The following is a 27,674-nucleotide window of genomic DNA, read 5'->3' as shown; positions in this document are numbered from 1 at the left end:
GCACAGGATTGCAGTGGCTGAGGTGCTGTCCAAAACCCACATGTAAAAGTAAGCCTGGAACTGAAGATTAATCTTTTTGTTTTCCTGCAAATTATCGTCGGTATATATATTTTATGTCTTTAGTTTATAACACTGTTTTCAGCAGCAATTTATTTAGTTCTCATCTACCATTTAAATAAAATATTACTTTAAAAATAACTTGCATAAATATTGATTGAATTATAAAACTTAAATGACTGTCAACTTTTCCTGAGACTCAGATGGCAAAAGGCATTTTGTCAGACTTCTTAGCCTCAATTTATTATTTTCATAAGATTTTTAATTTGCTATTATAATAATGTAAAGATACCAGTTTTTAATTTTATAAATTCTGTATAGACTTATGAAAATGGTCAAAATAATGGGACCACTTACATTGTGGGGAAGTTCATTCACTTGAATTACAGGATGATTTCAAAAAAATTTTTTTTTTTTTTTTTTTTTTGGAGTCTTGCTCTGTCACCCAGGCTGGAGTGCAGTGGCATGATCTCAGCTCACTGTGACTTCCACCTCCCAGGTTCAAGTGATTCTCCAGCCTCAGCCTCCCAAGTAACTGGAATTACAGGCATGTGCCACCACGCCCAGCTAATTTTTGTATTTCTAGTAGAGACAGGGTTTCGTCATGTTGGCCAGGCTAGTCTTGAACTCCTGGCCTCAAGTCATCCACCCACCTTGGCCTCCCAAAGTGCTGGGATTACAGGCATGAACCACTGTACCCAGCCTCAAAAATATTTTCAATGAATATTTACCACATATATATTCTGTAGTACTCACCAAAGAGAAATATCTCCCTTCAAGAAGTGTATTGCCTAGTGGAGAAAGCAGACTCATAACAATTGTACTATAAGCATGCTGTAATAATAGTATATATATATAAATGGTATGAAGCATAGATAAGATAATAGTCATTTATTTCTACAAGAGGAGCTGGTCAGGGAGAAGAGGCCTCATTTGATCTGACACAAACAATGTTAATAATCTGTTTTATTTCTCATTATAGGGCACTGGAATTGGCTGTAAAATACAAAACACATGTTGATACAGTTCTTGCTTACCGTCAAAAGTTTTTGGAGACATTTGGTAAACAGGAAACTAATAAACGATACTTGCATTATGCAGAAGGCGTAAGTATTTCACAATTTTGTATAATAATACATACGGTTTATAAGTATATGTCATATTCATCCTAATGAGACAAAATGTGAATGATTCAAATTTTGAATCTTTTAACCTCTAAAAGAATTACTTTTTGCCTTATGACATCTTATTTTGACTATGTAATTCTAGTACTAAAATTTTTTCTGGAATCTCGCAGGCATGTTTTGATTAACTCAAGTCTGTCATCATAATATTCCATTTGTTCTAAGGTTGGGTGCTATTTGATATTTTTCGATAAATAACATAGATGGGTGGAATAAAAGCTTCTAACTCTTAAATTTTACCTGCCACCAGCTGCCTCTTCTGCTGCAGGGGAAATATGTATGCACAGAGGGCACTGACCAGAAAATGCATAGTTGGTCACTTTGTTTTAGAGAGCTAGGTTGCACCTCCTAGAAGTGCCTAGCCTAGGTAGATTTCACTACCTAGAACCAAAGAAGACTCAGCCTTTGCCTCCCAGGCTCCTACCAGCATCTCAGATTTTATTACTCTAATTAGAAGAAAGTCATTCTGGGATGCAGTGGTGCATGCCTGTAGTCTCAGCTACTTGGGAGGCTGAGGCAGGAGGATTGCTTGAGCCCAAGAGTTCAAGGCCAGCCTAGGCAACATAGTAAGACCCTTCCTCTAAATAAATAGATAAAAACAAAAAGAAGGAAGTCATTCCAGTATAGATCAGCCCACAAGGAGACCCAGAATGAGTTTGCCCCATTGCCTAGAGCATAACTGATTGTAGCCACTTACCGAGATTATTTTAGGCTCAGACAGCAGAAACAGAGCTCATGTCACTAACCATATAGATCCAAGAGACTTGACTCCTAAAAGCTATGATTACAAGATAGGGCTGACCTTTCTTTCAGCTCCGTGAACCACTTTAGCCTTTCATTCATTCATTTATTCAAAAATTATTTATGATGTCTCACTCTGGCCTAGACAGTATGCTAGGGGTTAAAATCAGATACAGCGTCTTGTGTCTCTGTGGAGCTAATAGATTATGTGGGAACACACCTTCTTGGTATAGAATAAAATGGAATGTTCTGATTGATCCTAGGGGCAGACTGGGTTAGAGGAGCCTCAGGAAGAGGAGAGAAGATAGAGAGAAGGCACCCACAATTTCTATTAAAACCAACATTATCTACTTACTGTATTTATAATATGTAGTGTCTTGATCTACAATTTTGCACTTCAGAACAATTTTCATGTTAGTGAGACCTTTAAGACCATTCTTAGAGTTTAGCAGTGCAACTTCAACATCTAGATCCAGGATAGCTACAAGTTGTGGATTTCATGGTAGAAAGGAGATATGTTTTATAGAAGATCCACAAACCTTTTTTTGATTTCATTTTGAACCTGTTTAGTACTGAAGTGAATCCTGGGAGTCTGGGCATACTGTACTATTAGGACAAACACAGCATCCCTGGGATCTCTGGGGCTACACTCTGATTCATAGTACATGACAGCAACCACCACCAAAACAGTGCTAAGCAACCCAAAGAACTGTGACACAAAGATAAGGAGATCTGATCTTGAAATATGGCCATATGTTAAAACTAAGCACCCACCTTGTTTATTGTGTAATTTTAAAGCAGATTAAGCTACTCTGCTTTTTCCTCCTCATCATCATCAATATTTTTTCAATAGTCACATTTGATACTTTTGAGAACATAAGAAATATAGTTCTGATCAGGTGTGGTGGCTCAAGCCTATAATCCCAACACTTTGTGAGGCTGAGGCAGTAGGATCACTTGAGCCCAGGAGTTTGAGACCAACTTAGGCAACATAGTGAGATCCCACCTGTACAAAAAATTTTAAAATTAGCTGGACATGGTGGCTTATGCTTGTAGTCCCAGCTACTTGGGAGGCTGAGGTAGGAGGATCACCTGAGCCTGGGAGGTCAAAAGGTGGAGTCAGTTGAGATCATGTCACTGCACTCCAGCCTAGGTGACAGAGTGAGATCCTGTCAGAATGAAAGAAAGGAGAGAGAGAGAAAGAAGGAAGGGAGGGAGCGAGGGAGGGAAGAGAAAGAAAAGAAAGTCCTTACTATAAAGGAAATTATATTTTAGATAGCAAAAACTTCTCAACATCCTTATAATCTTTTTCATTATACATATATTCAACTATTACCAAAATATAATACTTTAATCATAAGAGTACCAGAACAACATGGCTTTCTTAGGTATTTTAGGGGTTTTTTTAATCCAGAAACTTTGTAGGTTACTTTGACTCCCTAGGGTACTATGTTCTAGTTTCCTACTTTTCTTCATAAATATCATTTGGAGTTAACTAAAAATCATAAAGCAGTATTTTACGATGAAATATATTTTTTTTCTTAAAAATTTCGTACCAGTGAAATAAAATGTAACCCTAGGAGAATAGCTCTTGGGGATATCTGCATTACTTGCTGATCTTTTGGTTTCATTTAGGTCTATAATCTAGTCATAATATACATCCATATTTATCTTTGCCAGGCTTACGATTATATAAACCCTTTATTTCAGAACTAAGAGTTAAATAGAAAAGGGTCACTTAAAAATAACATTGAGAAATTTATTCTAGATACCTGGTGATTTTGGTGGGCTCACAATGCATGCCATCTGGAAATTTAGAAATGAATGGAATCTACCATATGGGAAGAAGTGAGAAGTTTGATAGACACTTAGTTTATGAGCCCTGAAATGTTATTTGGCCATTTCTAATTTAAAATATGGCAATCTGGGATTCTTACAAGGAGTACTGTTTTCCAAGAACCCTGATATTTAGAGTCATTGTGCTTGGTCTACAATAGTGTTCTGTAAATATTTATAAGACAAATTATAAATCTAGCAAATAAAATCCACTCAAAGTATACATTTATTATACTACATATATACTCTGCACAGGAAGAAAAGTAGATCTGGGAAATACTTCAAACATTTTGCTAGGAAAAAGAAAAAGAGTGAAAGAAATCAAACTCATGAGCAGGATTTCAGAAAGTTTAGAATTTTGAAGATCTGAGTCAACACTCTACTTAGGACAAACCACTTTAGGCTTAGCTACTACCGAAAAGCTGCTTTACAGGTTTAACTTTGGAGGAATTGCTAATAGTGAGGAGTTGTTAGCTGATTACTGATTTGCTTGGTAATTATTTACCTTTTATTCATTCAGTATTTATTGAGTGCCTCCTGCAGACAATGTTTTCTCCTTAGTGCTTGGGATATAATAGTAAATGTGACAGACACTAGCCCTGGCTTTATGAAGTTTATATTCAAATGGAGGTGACAGTTATATAGGTAATTGTTCATTTCAATTGTGGTAATTGCCTTGAAGGAGATGTATGTGGTGCTCTAAGACTTTATGAATGGGAGTCCTGACCTAGAGTGAGGCAATCAGCAGAGACTTTTCTTGCAAAGCACATGATATTTGAACTCAGCCCTAGAGGATGAATAGTAGAAGCTCACTGCAGAGTAGAGGTTGGGTGGGAGATGAGGATTACAAGTTCCAGGCAGAGGGAAGGCTTTGAAGTAGGAAAGAGTAAAAGCAATGGAGGGGTTGAGTTTAGGGTTTCATAGGGCAAATTAAATAAAGAGAAGCCTTTGGAGGTAAATAACATGATCCCTTTTCCCTTCTAAAATCCTGATTCGGCCAGGCGCAGTGGCTTACGCCCGTAATCCCAGCACTTTGGGAGGCCGAGATGGGAGGATTGCTTGAGTCTCAGAGTTTGGAGACCAGCCTGGGCAACATGGCAAAACCCTGTGTCTACCAAAAAAAAATAAAAAGTTAGTTGAACATGGTGTTGTGCACCTGTAGTTCCAGCCACTCTGGAAGCTTAGGTGGGAGAATCACTTGAGCCCAGGAGGCAGAGGTTGCAGTTAGCTGAGGTTGCACCACTGCACTCCAACCTGGGCCACAGAGTGAGACTCCACCTCAAAATAAAATAAAATAAAATAAAATGCTGATCTCTGGCCAGGCACAGTGTCTCATGCCTGTAATCCCAACACTTTGGGAGGCTGAGGTGGGAGGATTGGTTGAGTCTAAGAGTTTGGAGACCAGCCTGGGTGACATGGCAAAATCTTGTCTCTACAAAAAATAAATAAATTAATTAATTAAATAAAATAAAAATAAAAATATAATTAACTGGGCATGGTGGCATGCACCTGTAGTTCCAGCTACTCTGGAAACTTAGGTGGGAGAATCACTTGAGCCCAGGAGGCAGAGGTTTCAGTGAGCCAAGGTCATGCCACTGCACTCCAACCTGGGCAACAGAGCAAGACTCCGTCTCCCGAAAAATAAAATCCTGATTCCTGGCTGTCCACAGTGGCTCACGCCTGTAATCCCAACAGTTCGGGAGGCTGAGGTGGGAGGATCACTTGAGCCCAGGAGTTCAAGACCAGCCTGGGCAATATAGTGAGACCTTGTCTTTACTAAAAATAAATAGGCTGGACACGGTGGCTCACGCCTGTAATCCCAGCACTTTGGGAGGCTGAGGTGGGCAGATCACGAGGTCAGGAGATCGAGACCATCCTAACACAGTGAAACCGCATCTCTACTAAAAATACAAAAAATTAGCGGGTGTAGTGGCATGCACCTGTAGTCCCGGTTACTTGGGAGACTGAGGCAGGAGAATCACTTGAACCTGGGATTTGGAGGTTGCAGTGAGCCAAGATCATGTCACTGCACTCCAGTATGGGTGACAGAGTGAGACTCCGTCTCAAAAAATAATAATAATAAAATAAAAATAAATAATCAATAAAATAAAATCCAGATTCCTAAAAATAAATGGAAACAATAGTTTTTACAAAATTATCTTACGATTTTGCTAGTCAGTTGAAGGAGATGATAATAAGAGCAAATGTATGAGTTATTGTATGAATGAGGAAGAATCCCGAGTGACTGCTCTGGGCCCTGGGTGGTTGGAATACTGGTTGGGAAAAGACATTGAAAGATCTTAGTACCAAGCTAAGAGAAGACTTCGTAATGAAGGCAATGAGAAGACTTGGAGATTTGTAATCAAGAGAATGACTTGAAATATAACGTCAGACGTGAAAGATAGCTTAGAGGAGAGCGTGATGACTAGGAGAATAGTTAGGAAGTTACTATAATAATCCCACTAGGAAATGGAAAGGGTACGATTAATGTAAGAAAAATTTTAGAAGTAAAATTAAGAGAACAGTTGTGGCTGGGGGTGGGAGGAGAGGTGGTGAGGTAAGACAAGGCATTTGAGAATGACTTCAACATTTCTAGTGTGGGCAGCTGATAGATGGGAATGCCATTAATCTAAAGAATACCTAAGAATATACACATTTTGGACCTTTGAGTTTGAGTACATGAAAATATACCATTTTGTATGTGTTTAGAGTGTCTATTAGGTGTCCAGAAGGAGGTGTCTAGAAGGCAATTAGAAATACAAATATGAACACAAAAGGATATTAACAAGGGAGAAACAAGGGCTAGAAAACTAACTTTATTGCCTTGATCATATAGGTATAGTTGAAGCTATAGGAATTGATATTTCTTAGGGAAAGTGTGAGAAAGCTTTGGTTGGACGCTGGTGAATATTAACAGTTAAGAGGTTGTTGAAGGAAACCAAAATATGACACCCCAAAATATGCCTCTTGGAGATGTGTATTTTTGAGCTAAAGACAATTAAGCAGCAGCAAATAGAAGAGCTCTATTCTCCCCCTTTTCCTCCTACAGACAGAATATAAATTCTCCTTTACTAGAGACAACTCTTGTCAGCTCAGAGACGACTCCAGAGAAATCTACCAAAAAACCTTACTGCATGGCTGTGCGTGGTAGCTCACCCTTGTAATCTCAGCACTTTGGGAGACCAAGGCAGGAGGATCACGTAAGCCAAGCCCAGGAGTTCAGGACAAGCCTGGGTAACAAAGTGAGACCTTGTCTCTTCAAAAAATTTTAAAAATTAGCTAGGTGTGATAGCATATGCCTGTGGTCCCAGCAGGAGGTCGAGGCTGCAATGAGCCATGTTTGGGCCACTGCACACCGGCCTGGGCGACAGAGCAAGACCCTGTCTCAAAAATAGAACAAACTTCACTTGATTAGTTTCTTCCCATATATTTTTTTCCCGTGGTTTCCAATCTCTGGAAGCCTAAAACTGCTTTCACTTCTCTAAAAACAGTCTTGTCACATCTTTAAAATTTATTGTTCTTTGTTGAAAATGCTATGTAGGCCAGAGTTCCAAGACGCTGTTTTGAGTTACCTTTCATTGAGATTTTTCCTGCTGTGATGTACACTGCACATATTATTGTACTGGCTTGTTTTTCTCTTTTTAATCTGTCTTTTGTTACAGGGGTCTGTCCCATCAGTAAACTTACAAGCGTTGAGGAGAAATTATATTTCTTCTCCAACATTGTCTAGGGAGCAGAATGTAGGGGAAAAAAGAGAAAGAAAGAAGCAGCATTTAGAAAGGAGAGCAGAAGCCAGAAGAGAGTGGTATTATACAGTCTGAGAGATTTTTCAAAGAGCAGTGGTCAGCAAGGTCCAGAGAAGGCTGTTATCCCAGGGCCGTCCGTGTACTTCTCCATATCACCATGCCCTTCCCCAGATATACACATGGGTTCACTCACTCATCTCCTTCAAGCCCCCCCCCTTTTTTTTTTTTTTTTTTTTTTAGACAGAGTCTCACTTTGTTGCCCAGGCTGGAGTGCAATGGCACAATGACAGCTCACTGCAGCCTCAACATATCAGACTCAAGCAATCCTCCCACCTGAGCCCTCTAAGTTGATGCGACTCGAGATGAATGCCACCAAGCCCAGCTAATTTTTAAATTTTTTTGTATAGACAGGGGCTCACTATGTTGCCCAGGCTGGTCTCCAACTCCTGGGCTCAAGCAATCCTCTTGCCTTGGCCTCCCGTCAAGTAAACTGATGACATTGCAACCTCCTATTCTATTCCTGGTGCTCACTATCTCCCTTCTCTATTTTCAAAATCTTTACCGCTTCTGGCATACTAGATATATTTTTTGTTTTATTTATTATCTGCCTCTTCCATTTTTATCTGTCTTTGTTTATTATCTCTCTATGAAGACAGTGATTTTTATTTTTTTGTTCACTGGTGAATCCTTGTACATCAGACAATTCTTGATATATACTAAGCACTAAATATTTGTTGAATGAAAAATTGAATCATACAGAGAAGGTATATACGATAAGGACTGAAAACAGCTGATGGTGGCTTTAGTGCAAAGTTCCTAAAGTGTCACAGGATCAGAATTATAGTGGACTGGGAAGAGAAGGAGAGTCAGGAATGAGAAGAGTAAGGGATGGTAGTTTGCAGGGAGAAGACAGAATAGAGAGCCAAGGATAATGAGAGCGAGCCATTGAAAAGAAAGACACTTAATGTGTGAGGAATAATTGAAGTCAAATGTCCTAGAGGAGTCAAAGAAAATGGAATCAGGGACATATGTTAAGAGGTTGGCCTGAGACGGAAGAGAAAGATAATGATGGGTGTAAATATAGGTAAGTTCATGAATGCAAGGAAGGAAAATAAAGTGAATTCATACCTGATGGCCACTATACTCTCTGTAAAGTAGGAAGCTGATCTTCAGCTGAGAGGAAGAGAAATGTGTTAGAGGATGAAGAGCCTTTTGGTATGATTTTGAAATTGTGTCTATATGAGTAAGAATTGGCTAGTGAGTAGAATAAGGAGTGCCAGATAATATTGGCACTCCCTATACAAGCAAAAGATGGATTTTAGTGTAGAAATCACTTGACAACTATCAGAGAACATTCTTATCTAAAACCTGCTATTAAAAATATTCTAATCCTAGAACTAAATTACCTGCAGAACACTTTTTAAAACTGGATCAATGCCAAAGTGAAAGTGAAACATTTATTTTCAGTAGGACAGCTATCCACTGACACCCTTATTTGTAGTATAACAAGTAACTAATACAGATATCATCAATTTACTTGCAACAGAGCAACAGTTGTTCAGTATACTATCAATATATGTTTTTATTGTGATTGATTTGAGAAATGTATGTAAGTCAATTTAAGGCTGGAAGAAACCCAAAGCATTCATCAAGTTTCATCTTCTCTGTGTTTTGTTAGACATAGAAAGGAGTGCTTTGCCATTTAAAAAATATCAGATTTTGCCCTGATTGAAAAAATGAGTCTTTCAAATAATCTAACATCTGGTTGGCTTTTCAGTGAGCTGTCACTTGCATCTTAACACAGACATTTTTCTTCTATGAGTAAGAAGAATTCTTTTATTAATCCATCTATTTTATGTATTATACGTAAGTATATGGCATTGTTTTTTTAAATAAAGGTGAGCCTCCCAATATTATTGTATGGGAGTCTAAGTCTCTTTGTAAGTCTCTAAGGACTTGCTTTATGAATCTGGGTGCTCCTGTATTGGGTGCATATATATTTAGGATAGTTGGCTCTTCCTGTTGAATTGATCCCTTTACCATTATGTAATGGCCTTCTTTGTCTCTTTTGATCTTTGATGGTTTAAAGTCTGTTTTATCAGAGACTAGGATTACAACCCCTGCTTTTTTTTGTTCTCCGTTTGCTTGGTAGATCTTCCTCCATCCCTTTATTTTGAGCCTATGTGTGTCTCTGCATGTGAGATGGGTCTCCTGAATACAGCAGACTGATGGGTCTTGACTCTTTATCCAGTTTGCCAGTCTGTGTCTTTTAATTGGACCATTTAGTCCATTTACATTTACGGTTAATATTGTTATGTGTGAACTTGATCCTGTCGTTATGATATTAACTGGTTATTTTGCTCGTTAGTTGATGCAGTTTCTTCCTAGCATTGATAGTCTTTACATTTTGGCATGTTTTTGCAATGGCTGGTACCGGTTGTTCCTTTCCATGTTTAGTGCTTCCTTCAGGGTCTCTTGTAAGGCAGGCCTGGTGGTGACAAAATCTCTAAGCATTTTCTTATCTGTAAAGGATTTTATTTCTCCTTCACTTATGAAACTTAGTTTGGCTGGATATGAAATTCTGGGTTGAAAATTCTTTTCTTTAAGAATGTTGAATATTGGCCCCCACTCTATTCTGGCTTGTAGAGTTTCTGCCTAGAGATCTGCTGTTAGTCTGATGGGCTTCCCTTTGTGGGTAACTCGACCTTTCTCTCTGGCTGCCCTTAACAGTTTTTCCTTCATTTCAACTTTGGTGAATCTGACAATTATGTGCCTTAGAGTTGCTCTTCTCGAGGAGTATCTTTGTGGCGTTCTCTGTATTTCCTGAATTTGAATGTTGGCCTGCCTTACTAGGTTGGGGAAGTTCTCCTGGATGATATCCTGAAGAGTGTTTTCCAACTTGGTTCCATTTTCCCCCTCACTTTCAGGCACCCCAATCAGACGTAGATTTGGTCTTTTCACATAATCCCATCCTTCTTGAAGGCTTTGTTCATTTCTTTTTCTTCTTTTTTCTTTAGACTTCTCTTCTCACTTCATTTCATTCATTTGATCCTCAATCGCTGATACTCTTTCTTCCAGTTGATCGAGTCGGTTACTGAAGCTTGTGCATTTGTCACGTATTTCTCGTGTCATGGTTTTTATCTCTGTCAGTTCGTTTATGGCCTTCTCTGCATTGGTTATTCTAGTTATCCATTCTTCCATTCTTTTTTCAAGATTTTTAGTTTCTTTCTGCTGGGTACGTAATTCCTACTTTAGCTCTGAGAAGTTTGATGGACTGAAGCCTTCTTCTCTCAACTCGTCGAAGTCATTCTCCGTCCAGCTTCAATCTGTTGCTGGCGATGAGCTGTGCTCCTTTGGAGAGGGAGAGGCACTCTTATTTTTTGAATTTCCAGCTTTTCTGCCCTGCTTTTTCCCCATCTTTGTGGTTTTATCTGCCTTTGGTCTTTGATGACGGTGACGTACTGATGGGGTTTTGGTGTGGGTGTCCTTTCTGTTTGTTAGTTTTCCTTCTAACAGTCAGGACCCTCAGCTGTAGGTCTGTTGGAGATTGCTTGAGGTCCACTCTAGACCCTGTTTGCCTGGGTATCAGCAGCGGAGGCTGCAGAAGATAGAATATTGCTGAACAGCGAGTGTACCTGTCTGATTCTTGCTTCGGAAGCTTAGTCTCAGGGGTGTACCCCGCCATGTGAGGTGTGGGGTGTCAGTCTGCCCCTAGTGGGGGATGTCTCCCAGTTAGGCTACTCAGGGGTCAGGGACCCACTTGAGCAGGCAGTCTGTCTGTTCTCAGATCTCAACCTCCGTGTTGGGAGATCCACTGCTCTCTTCAAATCTGTCAGACAGGGTCGTTTTCGTCTGCAGAGGTTTCTGCTGCTTTTTTTTTGTTTAGTTGTGCCCTGTCCCCAGAGGTGGAGTCTACAGAGACAGGCAGGCCTCCTTGAGCTGCCGTAGGCTCCACCCAGTTCGAGCTTCCCAGGGGCTTTGTTTACCTACTTAAGCCTAACACCCCACTGTGAACATTAGACAGATCAATGAGACAGAAAGTTAACAAGGATATCCAGGAAATGAACTCAACTCTGCACCAAGCGGACCTAATAGACACCTACAGAACTCTCCAACCCAAATCAACAGAATACACATTCTTCTCAGCACCACATCACACTTATTCCAAAATTGACCACATAGTTGGAAGTAAAGCACTCCTCAGCAAATATAAAAGAACAGAAATTATAACAAACTGTCTCTCAGACCACAGTGCAATCAAACTAGAACTCAGGACTAAGAAACTCAATCAGAACTGCTCAACTACATGGAAACTGAACAACCTGCTCCTGAATGACTACTGGGTACATAACAAAATGAAAGCAGAAATAAAGATGTTCTTTGAAACCAATGAGAACAAAGATACAACATACCAGAATCTCTGGAACACATTTAAAGCAGTGTGTAGAGGGAAATTTATGGCACTAAATGCCCACAAGAGAAAGCTGGAAAGATCTAAAATTGACACCCTAACATCACAATTAAAAGAACTAGAGAAGCAAGAGCAAACACATTCAAAAGCTAGCAGAAGGCGAGAAATAACTAAGATCAGAGCAGAACTGAAGGAGATAGAGACACAAAAAACCCTCCAAAAAAATCAATGAATCCAGGAGCTGGTTTTTTGAAAAGATCAACAAAATTCATAGACCACTAGCAAGACTAATAAAGAAGAAAAGAGAAGAATCAAATAGATGCAATAAAAAATGATAAAGGGGATATCACCACCGACCCCACAGAAATACAAACTACCATCAGAGAATACTATAAACACCTCTACGCAAATAAACTAGAAAATCTAGAAGAAATGGATAATTTCCTGGACACTTACAGTCTCCCAAGCCTAAACCAGGAAGAAGTTGAATCCCTGAATAGACCAATAGCAGGCTCTGAAATTGAGGCAATAATTAATAGCCTACCAACCAAAAAAAGTCCAGGACCAGATGGATTCACAGCTGAATTCTACCAGAGGTACAAGGAGGAGCTAGTACGATTCCTTCTGAAACTATTCCAATCAATAGAAAAAGAGGGAATCCTCCCTAACTCATTTTACGAGGCCAACATCATCCTGATACCAAAGCCTGGCAGAGACACAACAAAACAAGAGAGTTTTAGACCAATATCCCTGATGAACATCAATGCAAAAATCCTCAATAAAATACTGGCAAACCGGATCCAGCAGCACATCAAAAAGCTTATCCACCATGATCAAGTGGGCTTCATCCCTGGGATACAAGGCTGGTTCAACATACGCAAATCAATAAACGTAATCCAGCATATAAACAGAACCAAAGACAAAAACCACATGATTATCTCAATAGATGCAGAAAAGGCCTTTGACAAAATTCAAGAACCCTTCATGCTAAAAACTCTCAATAAATTCGGTATTGATGGAACGTATCTCAAAATAATAAGAGATATTTATGACAAACCCACAGCCAATATCGTACTGAATGGGCAAAAACTGAAAGCATTCCCTTTGAAAACTGGCACAAGACAGGGATGCCCTCTCTCACCACTCCTATTCAACATAGGGTTGGAAGTTCTGGCTAGGGCAATCAGGCAAGAGAAAGAAATAAAGGGTATTCAGTTAGGAAAAGAAGAAGTCAAATTGTCCCTGTTTGCAGATGACATGATTGTATATTTAGAAAACCCCATCATCTCAGCCCAAAATCTCCTTAAGCTGATAAGCAACTTCAGCAAAGTCTCAGGATACAAAATTAATGTGCAAAAATCACAAGCATTCTTATACACCAGTAACAGACAAACAGAGAGCCAAATCAGGAATGAACTTCCATTCACAATTGCTTCAAAGAGAATAAAATACCTGGGAATCCAACTTACAAGGGATGTAAAGGACCTCTTCAAGGAGAAGTACAAACCACTGCTCAGTGAAATAAAAGAGGACACAAACAAATGGAAGAACATACCATGCTCGTGGATAGGAAGAATCAATATCGTGAAAATGGCCATACTGCCCAAGGTAATTTATAGATTCAATGCCATCCCCATCAAGCTACCAATGAGTTTCTTCACAGAATTGGAAAAAACTGCTTTAAAGTTCATATGAAACCAAAAAAAGAGTCAGGACTGCCAAGACAATGCTAAACAAAAAGAACAAAGCTGGAGGTATCACACTACCTGACTTCAAACTATACTACAAGGCTACAGTAACCAAAACAGTATGGTACTGGTACCAAAACAGAGATATAGACCAATGGAACAGAACAGAGACCTCCGAAATAATACCAAACATCTACAGCCATCTGATCTTTGACAAACCTGAGAGAAACAAGAAATGGGGAAAGGATTCCCTATTTAATAAATGGTGCTGGGAAAATTGGCTAGCCATAAGTAGAAAGCTGAAACTGGATCCTTTCCCTACTCCTTCTATGAAAATTAATTCAAGATAGATTAGAGACTTAAATGTTAGACCTAATACCATAAAAACCCTAGAAGAAAACCTATGTAATACCATTCAGGACATAGGCATGGGCAAGGACTTCATGTCTAAAACACCAAAAGCAACGGCAACAAAAGCCAAAATTGACAAATGGGATCTAGTTAAACTAAAGAGCTTCTGCACAGCAAAAGAAACTACCATCAGAGTGAACAGGCAACCTGCAGAATGAGAGAAAATTTTTGCAATCTACTCATCTGACAAAGGGCTAATATCCAGAACCTACAAAGAACTCAAACAAATTTACAAGAAAAAAACAAACAACCCCATCAAAAAGTGGGCAAAAGATATGAACAGACATTTCTCAAAAGAAAACATGCATACAGCCAACAGACACATGAAAAAATGCTCATCATCACTGGCCATGAGAGAAATGCAATCAAAACCACAATGAGATACCATCTCACACCAGTTAGAATGGCAATCATTAAAAAGTCAGGAAACAACAGGTGCTGGAGAGGATGTGGAGAAATAGGAACACTTTTACACTGTTGGTGGGATTGTAAACTAGTTCAACCATTATGGAAAACAGTATGGCGATTCCTCAAGGATCTAGAACTAGAAGTACCATATGACCCAGCCGTCCCATTACTGGGTATATACCCATAGGATTATAAATCATGCTGCTATAAAGACACATGCACACGTATGTTCATTGTGGCACTATTCACAATAGCAAAGACTTGGAATCAACCCAAATGTCCATCAGTGACAGACTGGATTAAGAAAATGTGGCACATATACACCATGGAATACTATGCAGCCATAAAAAAGGATGAGTTTGGGTCCTTTGTAGGGACATGGATGCAGCTGGAAACCATCATTCTCAGCAAACTATCACAAGAACAGAAAACCAAACATCGCATGTTCTCGCTCATAGGTGGGAAACGAACAATGAGATCAGTTGGACTCGGGAAGGGGAACATCACACACTGGGGCCTATTTTGGGTAGGGGGGAGGGATTGCATTGGGAGTTATACCTGATGTAAATGATGAGTTGATGGGTGCTGACGAGTTGATGGGTGCAGCACACCAACATGGCACAAGTATACATATGTAAAAAACCTGCACGTGTACCCTAGAACTTAAAGTATAATAATAAAAAATAAAAATAAAAAAATAAAGGTGAGCCAAAATATTTACAAATTGCTTCACAGCAATTCAGATATGGGATATTGGAATTTAAAAAAATATTTAATTTCTTTAACCTCAATCATAAGATAAAAGAGGCACGAAGTCCTATTAAAGTTAAATTAACCCCTCACTTAAGATAAATCTGTTCAAGCAGACTGAGGGTCCCTCAGTCTTCTTTAATGCTACTTATTCCATTCAGCTCCCCTAAACAGAGGTGAAAACCTCTTCACATCTGGCTCAGGCTCAGGGGTTTGGATTTATTTCCTGTAAATCAGAGTTAGTTTAATCTATGACCCAATTTTTTCCATATCTTGCCTCAGAAAGGATAAACATTCCTAAACTAGTGATCTCCAAACTTTGTTAAGTGGTAGAATGTGCTTTCCTAAACAAGTTGCTCATAGAACTCAGGGGCAGAGTCTATTCCTAGTAAGTCTAATGAACTTAGGAGAGGAATAGGGCTGGGCTAGAGGAGGGGAGACTGCATAACGGATAGAAGGGAAGCAAACAAATAAAAATGTGTGTATTTTGCAATTATTCTTTTCATGTGTTTCCCAGTCTTGCTTTCCCTTCGCTTTCTCTAACATCTTTTCCTCATTGTCTTAATGACCACCATGTCTTACTTTAAGAGTTGGTGCAAAGGAGTCACTTTCACAGAATATGCTTAGGGGAAGCTAAGGAATCCTCGTCTTTCCTCATAACTAGGCTTCCAGTGGAAACTTCAGTTTATAAGATGTGAAACCTATTTGAAAAACAGCTTGGTAACCAGAGTCCTGTCCGTTTTTTCCTCGTTTGGAAGACGGCAGTCCATCTCATCCCTTACCTTGTCCCTGAGCACCTGTGCACAATCCTAAGGCTCCATGGGACTGTTTAGATGCACCTTTATAAATAGCTGTGACTAGATTTTGGTCTTTTGAATCACAATGAGAGTCTTTGCTTTTTATTATATAATTCTTATTTTTTGGTCTTATTCTTAAAACTACTTTGTGAGCATTATTTGTTTTTGTTTTTTTGAGACAGGGCCTTGCTCTGTCACCCAGGCTGGAGTGCAATGGTGCGATCACCGCTCACTGTAGCCTTGACCTCGAGGGCTTATTTGATTCTCCCACCTCAGCTGCCCTAATAGCTGGCACTACAGGTGTGTGGCACCACACCCAGCTACTTTTTTTATTTTTTGTATTTATTTTCCCGTCTTGGAATATTGCCACATTGCCCAGGATGTTGTCAAACTCCTAGACTCAAGCAATCCACCCACCTCAGCCTTCCATAGTATTGGGATTACAGGAGTAAGCCACTATGCCTGGCCAAGCATTATTTCTTCTTCTTAACTTTGATGTTCTCTTTTTCTCTAATCTTTTGGAAGTCACACATTCTATCTATTTACTCTTGGTTACTTTGGAGTAAACAAAAATGTCTTATACTATCTAAGCATATTTCTTCTTTTTTTTTTCTATTGCAGCTCCAAATAGATTGGGAGAAAATCAAAGCCAAAATTGAGATGGAAATTACAAAAGAAAGAGAGCAATCATTAAGCAGCCAATCCAGCAAGAGTATGGGTCTAAAGCCCTAAATGCCATGCTTATCTTTAAGAAGTTTTATCTTTTGAAATAATTCTGATTAACCAAGGGTAAGCATGTTTTGGTTGCTAAAGAAAAAAGCATAATCTTTAAATGAGTATAAGTACTTGCTGTGTATTTAACGTAAAAGTACATTCAGAAAGATGAAACACAAAGTAACTGATGTATTTCTATCTTTTATATTTTTTAGTCCAATAATTAGCAAAATGTTACTATATACGTAAGATATACCTGTGTAGTGTTGATTATATTTCAGTTTTTTGCCCATTACTTCATCCCTAAATCTTCAGCATGAACAAATATTGATGTTGATAATAAAACAACGGACTCTTTGAAATGTATGTTACCATTAATTTCTATTTGACCTCTAAATTGTAAAGTGCCTCCAAAAGTTTATTTATTTATAGAACAAAAATACATGAGGATGGATTTGTACAAATGTATAAAATGCAGCTATTTATACACCAAGTTCATAGCAGCATTACTGGAATAGCAAAAGATGGAAACAACTCAAGTGTCTATCATGAATGGATAAACAAATGTGCTATAATACATGCAATGGAATATTATTTAGCCTTAAGAAGGAATGAAATTCTGATAAATGCTACCTCAGGATAAACCTTGAAAACACTATGCTAAGGGAAAGAAGCCAGATACAAAAGGTCAAATAAGAAGCCACTTTTATGAGGTGCCAGCAAAGGCAAGTTCATAGAGACAGAAAGGAGAATAGTGGTTACCAGGGACTGCAGGCAGGAGGAAATGGGGGGGTTATTGTTTAACGGGTACATAGTTTCTGTTTGGGATGAACAAATTCTGGAAATGGATAGCGATGATGGTTGCTCAACATCGTGAATGTTAATGCCACTGAATTGTACCCATAAAAATGGTTAAAATTGTAAATTTTTTTGTGTATATTTTATCATAATTTCAAAAATATATCTAGAATGGGCAAGAGGTAGTCTCCTCATTCCTCTCTTGACTTGAGAATGGTCAGGCAATAGGCCCTGAAGTCTGAATTTGTGAAAATTTCCTTGGGTGATAAACCTGTTTGATTACTGTTAATTTAGTATATCCCAAAGTTATTACCACATAATCTTTTAAACAATAAAACAAACACCCCTTAGAAAGTCTTCTATAAACCCGTTTCTGAAAATGGTACATTATAGGGTGGGTATAGATGCATATATATGGGATTATGTATGTTACATATATATATATATACACACAAAGGGATAGAGGGATTACCTCTCTTAACTCCCATTTTAATTACTATGTCTAGGTTTTTTAAATAAAAATATTTTCTTTTTAACATGTTTCTTTTCTTTTCCGGAATGTTGGAATATTCTGTTCTTGATCCAGATGAAATCTGATTGAGTAGTGTACTCATAAGTTGTACTGTTTATATGTTTCCTATATTGTTATATTTCAATGAGAAGTTTAAAATGTTTAAAAATAAAAAATGGTTAAAAGGGTTTTGTGTTATGTATATTTTACCACAATAAATGCAAAAAATAAAAAGTCTGTGTTCTAAACAACGATTCTCTCATATCCTGGAATTCAATCCATTTCTGACACTAACTACCTGGAGTTAGAAACAGGTCCCACAAGTTAAAGGGCAAGGTTCCCAAAAATACTACTATTTATTTATTTATTTATTTATTTATTTATTTATTTATTTATTTTTTGAGACAGAGTCTGACTCTGTCGCCCAGGCTGGAGTGCAGTGACCCGATCGCAGCTCACTGCAACCTCCGTCTCCCAGGTTCAAGCCATTCTTGTGACTCCGCCTCCTAAGTAGCTGTGATTACAAGTGCCCACCACCACGCCCAGCTAATTTTTGTGTTTTTAGTACAGATGGGGTTTCACCAGGTTGGCCAGGCTGGTCTCAAACTCCTGAATTCCTGACCTCAAGTGATCCGTGCTCCTCGGTCTCCCCAAGTGCTGGAATTATAGGCATGAGCCACTGCACCTGGCCTAAGACTGCCCTTATTTTAGACTCCAGCCACAATCAGAGTCCCCAGGCTACTCACACTTGTGTCTGACTTGGCTGCACATTTGGAGGCTCCCTTGACCCCACTTTAAGTTTGATAATCTGCTAGAAAGATTCACAGAACTCACAGAAACACGTTACTTACAATTACAGTTTTATTAAAGTAATACAACTCAGGAACAGCCACATGGAAGACATGCATGGTCTGGGAAAAAGTTGGGGGAGGGAACGTGGAGGGAACACAGAACATCCATGTCCTCTCCTTGTGGAATCCAGGCATGTCATCTTCCTAGCACATCAATGTGTTCACCCACTAGGAAGTTCCCCTGAGCCTTACTTTTCTGAAGTTTTGTTTGTTTCTTTTTAAATTAGGATTTCATTACATGGGCATAATTGATTAAAACATTGGCCATGCAATTAAACTCAGTCTCCAGCCCCCTCCTCTGCCCAGAGGTCTAGTGGCTTAAACTTCAAGTACGTGGTCAGTTTTTCTGGCAGTCAGCCCCATTCTGAAGCTATCTAGACGTTCTCCGCCAGTAGTCACCTTTTTGGCATAATGAAGATATTCTTATCACTCAGGAAATTCCAAGGACTTTGGAAGATCTATGCCAGGAACCGTCCTTCACAAGACCATATATATTCTTCGTATATCACAGACCACCCCCTTGTATTTGACCCAGGATTCTTTATAGCAAAAAGATCGTACCTGACTGAGCATAACTGATACTCTTAAGTATTTGCATCTCTCCCTGTGTAAGCAAAGCCCAGTCCAGAGTGCCTACTCATGTTAGGACCCATTTGTAGCTCGCCCATGGCCACTGGCATCAGTGTAAGTTGTTCTCCATGTGTAGGGCCTTCTCCCTGGGGAATCTGCCCCCTGGCCATCTATCTGGAGTCTCTGTCTCTCTTTTTGGCAGACAGAACAATTTTTATTGGTGGTTTTTTCCTCAGAAGATGTAAGAGGAACATGTCTATGTTCACCCTATCTATGTATTGCTGCAGCTCCCCAGAGTCATTTTATGGACCCAGGTGGTTATACCAAGTGAATAAACTGGATATCTGCTCATCGACTCCAATCACCTTTTGATGCTGGAAGGGAGGTCCTCTTATGAGCACTGACATGTCTTACGTTAATGCACCACTCAAATTCCCACAATGATTTCCACAGAGCCATGCTGTGTCAGGGCAGGGCATCCCTTTACTAGACCAATCTCCCATTGCTCTTCTGCCTGACCATATGACCAGGCCACTGGCCACCACAAATGAGTACATAGAAACCCAAACATAAGAATAAACAGCATGCAATACAGCCCACCAAGCTGATTTGTTTTTACATTCTATGCTGGGTGTGCTGGCTCATGCCTGTAATCCCAGCACTTTGGAAGGCCGAGGCAGGGGAATTGCTTGAGCCCAGGAGTTTGAGAGCAGCCTGGACAACATGATGAAACCCCATCTCTACAAAAAAGCCAGGCGTGGTGGCATGCATCTGTAGTCCCAGCTCCTCAAGAGGGAGGATTGCTTGAGCCAGGGAAGTAGAGGCTGCAGTTGAGCCATGATCATGCCACTGCACTCCAACCTGGGTGACAGAGCAAGATGCTGTCTCAGAAAAAATTTTTTTTTTGTTTTACATTTTTTGATCAGAGTAATGATATTGTCTGATCACATTGGAACTGCTATCCATAAACCAAACAGCTATTTATTGATCAAACAAGAGCTGTTTATGGCATATTGTCCAAGTGATGACAGAATCTGGCAGATCCTTGGGGACTTCCAAAGACAGTCCTAGGGGAAAAGTGTCTACCGGCTGATGAATACACTGCATCCCCCCAGTATGTATTCCTATACAAATCATTTCCACTTTATTATGGAACCCTTCCACTTTCTTCCTCATTAGTGTTTCTCTGACATCAACCCAGACATGATAGATACTACAGGTTTCAAGATTATTTTATGTCCTTCAGTCATAGAGGCAGTTTCAATTAATGTCTGATAGCAAGCTATTAATTGCCCCTCAAATGGGAATTCTCTAGTCCGACATCTAAATGGTCCCGTCGTTGTTGCTGTGAGGCGCTCATAGGCTTTTGCATAAGCCCTCTGCTCTACACAGGGCAATTACACCAAGAATTTGTCCAGACCAACACTCCGGCTTCTATTATGGACTGGGTGGGGTTGGGAATCTCATTCATCCTCGTTTATCCTGTCCAATAAATATGGTTTGATGGGTGGATTTACATGGCTTGTTTTACTGTTGTCAAATGCAAATCATTAGATTTAGAAAATAAGATTAAGTATAGAGTTTATTTGAGTGAAAAGCTCGAGGATAGCCACCCAGAAAACACAGATTCTGAAGGAATGGGGTCAGTGCTCTAAAGTGGAGAAGTTAAGGTTTCATTTATAAAGGCAGAGACAAAGAAATTTAAAAGGGTTATAGCATTTTCCATATAAGGTCAGCCTCCTCATGCCTGTAATCTCAATAATTTGGGAGGCCAAGATGGTAGGATAGCTTGATGCCAGGAGTTTGAGACCAGCCTGGGCAATATAATGAGACCCTGTCTCTGTTTAAAAAAAAAAAAAAAAAATCCTCCAAATTGGGATAAATAAAGCAGACGTTTAGGAGTTCTTTTAGTGTTGGAGGCCCAGGAGAGGGGGGTCCCATTGGTCCACCCAACCTCCTATAGAGCTATATTAAGATCTTTATTTCAACCCATCAGTGCCCATTTTATTCATCCCATTTCTTAATAACCATCTAAAAATTTCCACCCTACTGGAATGAATCCTCTGTTTCTGCTGTCTCTTCTCATTGTCTTGTTGATTAATGTTCTTGATATCTTTATGACCCACATCAAGAAGCAGAGACAGCAAATCCGATAAGCCTTCTCTGTTGTTGAATTCTGCAAGAGAAAGTTTACATGGGGTGCCCTTGCAAACGGGGTCCCTTGAATCACAGCATTTACCATGACTGAGTAATGGGCATATTCAGTAGATAAATATCCTGATAATCATAATTCCAGTTTCAGTGGTTTGCATACAAAGCATATCAGCCTCTTCATCTGGGCTATTTCACTTGGCATTTATAGAGAGAATCAGAAAGTCCTTCTCAGGGTAAATACACTCTTTACAGTGGCTTTTATCCAGTCTGCCAGGCCAGCTGTTCCCTCTGGAATAACCTGCTGTGTGTCTGGATCACATAAACCTTCTATGATTTTTCCATAGTGAGCTGTGGGTCCTGTATCAATCCAAACATAATCTTCTGCATTGCAGCATTCAAAACCAAAGGTACTGCCCCTAAATTAGATACTCTCACAGTCCACTTTGGTAAAGATTCTTCAGGAGGCTGATAACTATTCACAAAATGAAACAGCTCCTTCACACTATACCTACTGATTTCAGTAGTTTTCTGGGTTTGCCCTCCCATGACATGAAGTACCCTCTTACTGACCAGAGCTACCTTCTGTTGTCCTAGCATAATTGTTCCTTTTGGGGGTTGCCTAAGGCTAGTGGCCATAGCTGAGACTTACCAAAATCTGAGTTTGGTTCAAGGTCAACATCCACCCTAGCATTTTCTTTCACTCTCACTTTAGCTATTATAGATACAGTCAAGGGATTGTATGTTTACTATATTTCTTATTATTTTGCATTTCTTTATGTCCCCTGTGAAAGGAAAATAAATCCCGGGACCCCAAAATCACTGAGCCAAAGGAAAAGTCAAGCTGGGAACTATGTCAGGCAAACATGCCTTCCATTTTATTCCTAAATAAGATAGTTGCAAAGAGAAAAAGCTACATACCTCCCTCACAATTAGCCCACAATGAAATTCCTTGTGGACAAAAGACAGACAGAAAAAGTCATCCCTCTGAGGCTCACCTGAGACAAATGCGTACCTGATTGCAGAAATCCCATATTTCTCCCCTATTGTTTATGTAAAAATGCGGATTCACTGAGTAAGACTAAACTGTGTATTCAGTGGAAGGCTGATCAAAGGACTCAAAAGAATGCAACCTTTTGTCTCTTATCTACTTAGGACCTGGGAGCCCCTGCCTCAAGCTGTCCCTCCTTACCTGATAGAACCAATGTACATCTTACACATATTGATTGTGTCTCGTGTCTCCCTAAAATGTGTAAAAGCAAGCTATACACTGACCACCTTGGGCATATGTTGTAAGGACCTCCTGAGGCTGCGTCACAGGGGCGTCCCTAACCTTGGCAAAATAAACTTTCTAAATTGATTGAGACCTGTCTCAGATACATTTTGGTTTATAATTCAAATGATTCCCTTCCTTTGGAGTTGAGTCTACCACCATTTCTAAATTCCACCGATAATTTTTACCTTTGGTAACTGATTGCAGCACAGTGCAGTCTCATATCATGAGTTATCAGGTAGCTATCAAGAAACTAGATTCCTCATCCGCCACCCATTCATTCTTTCTTTTCCCAAGCCAAGTTTCTGTGAATCAGGGCCATTCTAGAAATCCCGTATTTCTGATACACAAAAATAAATGTGTTCTAACCACAATTCTCTGACACCAGCTGGGTGTCCTACAATTTAATTCAATTTTGACACTAAGTACCTGGAGTTAGAAGCAGATCCCACAAGTTGAAGGGTAAAGACCCCAACAAGACTGCCCTTACTTCAAAGGCTAGCCAAATGGGTTCTCCGACTTACCAAGACTTGTGTCCAACTTGGCTACACATTTGGCGGTTCCCACGACCCGCCTTCTGGTTTGACAATTTGCTAGAATTACTCACAGAACTCATTGAAATGCTATACTTATGATTACAGTTTTATTATAAAGAATACAACTCAGAAACAACTAAATATAAGAAATGCAATTTTAAACAAGTTGTAAAGCAAATATACCTTAGGAAATGGTTTACTATAGTAAAATATTTCCATGTGTCCCTATTGAAGAAAGTCTTCAAATGTCTGTCATTTTGTACATACAGAAAATATATACCTTTCTGAAAATGAAGTACGCTACATAAATCCCGTTTGGAGAATACCTCAGATATGTTTTCCTTATTAATCCTTATACTGACAAAATTCAGAATTTACAACGTACATAGCATTAAGAGGGAATATGCAGCAATAAAAATGTATGGATTCATGTTATTTACCAAGAACTCCTTGTTAATTTGTGGGTAGGATTTTGGGAAAATCACTTGTCAGAATTTCTTTTAGAACTATCTGCAGAAACCAAAGAAGGACATGCAGCAGCTCTTTTGGAAAGACTCATCATCTTCTTGTTCTTAGCTTGTATATCTTCAGTGTCTTCTGCTCAGTGGTAAGTGATATCTGGGCCAGAAAATTTGTGAGGTTCTCCCAACCTTTTACAGTCTCTAACAAAGTCAATTAAAAAAAATTCTGTCTGCTTTACTCTTAAGTTACTCTGTCCCTGTGAATTGGCTTGAGCTGCTGGAGTATTACTGGCTGGCCATTTGCAACCCAGGGGATCAAACACTCACCGTGCATTATGCATAAATTTTTAAATGTAGTAATTTCTAAAACAGACCACTTCAAAACAACCATTTTGAAACAATTTAGAGCAATTCATGCTTTCAGACAGTTCCAGATGTTCTAGATTATCTAAAACTCTTTTTTACTCTAGTAATCTATGGTGAAGAAACTTTCACATTAAAATTTTTTATACTTTTAATTGAAAAAACATTTTAATTCCATGGAAATGATTATGACACATTATTTTCCTAGTAAGGTGAGTATAAAGTAGTGGCTCTAAGCTCCTTTTCATTTTGAGAGTATTATCGCCAAAATAGAGAGTTTAAAACAACTCAGTCCAGAAGCAATAAAATATCTACCTAAAGTGTGTTTTCTTGTCTTCAAGTCAAGGGCTGTACCAGAAGGCTACTAATTTAGCCAGTAAATGAGTAAACAAATAATGTTTACTTCTATAAAACATCAATAGAGTTTGTAAACCAAGATCCTCCACGTGATTAGCATTAAATGGGATTGCTTGTGAATAGATTCTATTTAATAGTCATAATGACTAAACACTGAATATTTATATAACCAAATAATTACTATTCAGGTCCACAATCCCACATATAAAATCCCTGGGTCACATCTGTTTCAGAATTCAAATCTGTTTAAGAAAAATGGTGTGTATTCCAAAGTTCTTGGTAACACATATGTTGTTACAGAACATCCCCAGCAGGGTCACAGCGATCATTCCCTAAACACATCAGTATTTCTGCCGTGTAACACATGAATATTTATATTAAGTGGTATAAATAAAGATAGTAGCTTCTCTTCAGGTTTTCTAGTTTTTCTTCAGGTTTTGCTGCCAAATGAGTTCAGATTGGGTCAGTTATGAAAAAACTTTTTGTAGTTCATAAATTTGCAGTTCATAAGTTGTGAATATGAGATTATAGATTTGTCCTGGAGGAACTGGATTAAAAATTGGGATGTATACATGGGCTTGGGATGAAAGGAAAGGTAAAAAAGGCTAAATCTTCATTTTTTCATAGTGGAGAGACAATAGATACTGTTCCCCCACCATTGGTAAATAATAAGCATGTTATTTATTAATAGGTGGGTTAAGGTAAATACCAAAAGAGCCAACTAAAAGAGCTAAAAGTGATTGCTTCTGTGGAGGGGAAGGTTGAGAAGAATGGATCCAGTACTACTGTTTTTCACAACAAACCTTATAGAAGTATTTGCCTACTTAAATATGTGCATGTATAACTTCAATAAAAATAAACACTGACCTTAGGAAAAAAAGATGGGAGAAAATATGCAGACCACCTATTTGACAAAAGACCTGCATATAGAACTTACCAAGAACCATCAAATCTTAACAGTAAAAAAAAAAACAAAAACAAGCAATCCAATAAGAAAATGGTCAAGGGACATAAACAGACATTTCACCACAGAGGATATACAGATAGCAAATACACACATGAAAAGAAGCTCAACAGCTTAGCAATTAGGGAAATGCAAATTAAAACCATGCCAATCAGAATGACTGAAATAGCCAGTGATAACAAATGCTGGCAAGGATGCAGAGAAACTGGATCACTTACATTTCACTGGTGGGAATATAAAAATGCCATAGTCACTATGGAAAGAAATATGGCAGCCTCTTACAAAACTATACCTGCACTTACCATATGACCAAGCAATTGCACTCTTGGGCATTTATCCCAGAGAAATGGAAACTTATGTTCGAGTAAAAATCTCTATGCAAAAGTTTGTAGTAGCTGAACTCTTAATAGCCAAGAACTGAAAGCAACTCAAATATCTTTCAATGAGTGAATGCTTCAACAAACTATGGTACATCTATATCATGGAACACTACTCAGTAGTAAAAAGAAAACAACTGGCACAACAACCTAGGTGGATCTCTACGGAATTATTCCAAGTGAGAAAGGCAATCTCAAAAGGTTAGACACTGTATGAGTCCATTTATATAACATTCTTGAAATGACAAAATATTAAGATGGAAAACAGATTAATGGTTGCCAGAAATTAAGAAGTGGTGAGAGGGAGAATGGATGTGGCTCTAAGGCTAAAAGGTAGCACCAGAAAGCCCTGGGATGATAGAAGAGTTCTGTGTCTTGATTGCGGTGATGGTTACATGAAGCTACCAAATGATTATATTGCACATAAACAAAAACCTTAGGTGAAAAATAGTACTATATATTTACTCTGGGTACATCCATGTGGAGCAAAAATATACAGAGAAAATTCTGGAAATATACTTACCAAACATTGGTTAAATCTCGATTTAGAGGAGTAGGCAGCGATTGAGGACCAAGATAGCAGAGGGGACTTTGTTGTAATGTTCTCTTCTTTCTTTCCTTCCTTCCTTCTTTTTAAAGGAAGATGTATTTGTTATTACTTGAGTTGAAAACGTAAACAAAAAAGACTGGAAGGTTTTAGTTCATTGGAGTATTTCAGTGTAGTGAGTTAAAGGACAGATTTTAAGACTGAATTTTCTCCAATGTGTGTTTAAATATCACTTCCATAATTTTATTTTTATTAAAAAATATTTTTGATCAATTTTGAACATTTCTATTTCACAAGAAACCCTGTACCCTATTGCAGGAAGTCAGGGACCCCAAACGGAGGGACTGGCTGAAGCTGTGGCAGAAGAACATAAATTGTGAAGATTTCATGGACATTTATTAGTTCCCCAAATTAATACTTTTTTAATTTCTTACTCCTGTCTTTACTGCAATCTCTGAACATAAATTGTGAAGATTTCATGGACACTTATCACTTCCCCAATCAATATCCTTGTGATTTCCTATGCTGGTCTTTACTTTAATCTCTTAATCCAGTCATCTTCTTTGTAAGCTCTGAGGAGGATATATGTCGCCTCAGGACCCTGTGATGATTGCGTTAACTGCACAAATTGTTTGTAGAGCATGTGTGTTTGAACAATATGAAATCTGGGCATCTTGAAAAAAGAACAGGATAACAGCAATGTCCAGGGAACAAGAGAGATAAGACTTCTGACTGCCAGTGAGCCAGACGGAACAGAGCCATATTTCTCTTCTTTCAAAGGCAAATAGGAGAAATATTGCTGAATTCTTTTTCTCAGCAAGAAACATCCCTGAGAAAGAGAATGCGCCCTGAGGGTAGGTCTATAGACGGCCCACTTAAGGTGGCTGCCTGTTAGGATTGAAGCCGAAGGGATGAAATAAGCCCAGGTCTCCTGAAGCGCTCCCAGGCTTATTAGGATGAGGAAATTCCCGCCTGATAAATTTTGGTCTGCTCTCAAACCCTGTTTCCTGATAAGATGTTATCAATGACAATACGTGCCCAAAACTTCATTAGCAATTTTAATTTCGCCCCATCCGGTGGTCCTGTGATCTCGCCCTGCCTCCATTTGCTTTGTGATATTTTATTACTTTGTGAAGTATGTGATCTCTGTGACCCACACCCTATTCGTGCAC

The 27,674-nt window shown here is 38.9% G+C and overlaps 1 protein-coding gene across 7 annotated transcripts in view; it reads left to right on the top strand.

Annotated features, from left to right (window-relative positions):
• IFT80 (intraflagellar transport 80) overlaps positions 1–18,303 on the top strand; it is a 140,291-nt gene extending 121,988 nt beyond the window's left edge. For 5 of the 7 annotated variants that reach the window (XM_077991616.1, XM_077991620.1, XM_077991615.1 and 2 more), the window contains 2 exons: positions 1,040–1,163; positions 16,651–18,303. In XM_077991616.1, coding sequence (XP_077847742.1) covers positions 1,040–1,163; positions 16,651–16,761 — 235 coding nt within the window. In that variant the 3' untranslated portion in view covers positions 16,762–18,303. Of the gene's footprint in view, positions 1–1,039; positions 1,164–6,867; positions 7,061–16,650 lie in introns of all 7 variants that reach the window. The other 2 variants (XR_013413625.1, XM_077991619.1) reach the window with 2 other exon arrangements.
• Positions 18,304–27,674: the final 9,371 nt, after the last annotated feature.

The sequence above is a fragment of the Macaca mulatta genome, chromosome 2 (genome assembly GCF_049350105.2).
Source record: "Macaca mulatta isolate MMU2019108-1 chromosome 2, T2T-MMU8v2.0, whole genome shotgun sequence".
Classification (NCBI taxonomy): Eukaryota; Metazoa; Chordata; class Mammalia; order Primates; family Cercopithecidae; genus Macaca; species Macaca mulatta.
This window is presented reverse-complemented; position numbering and strand designations above follow the sequence as displayed.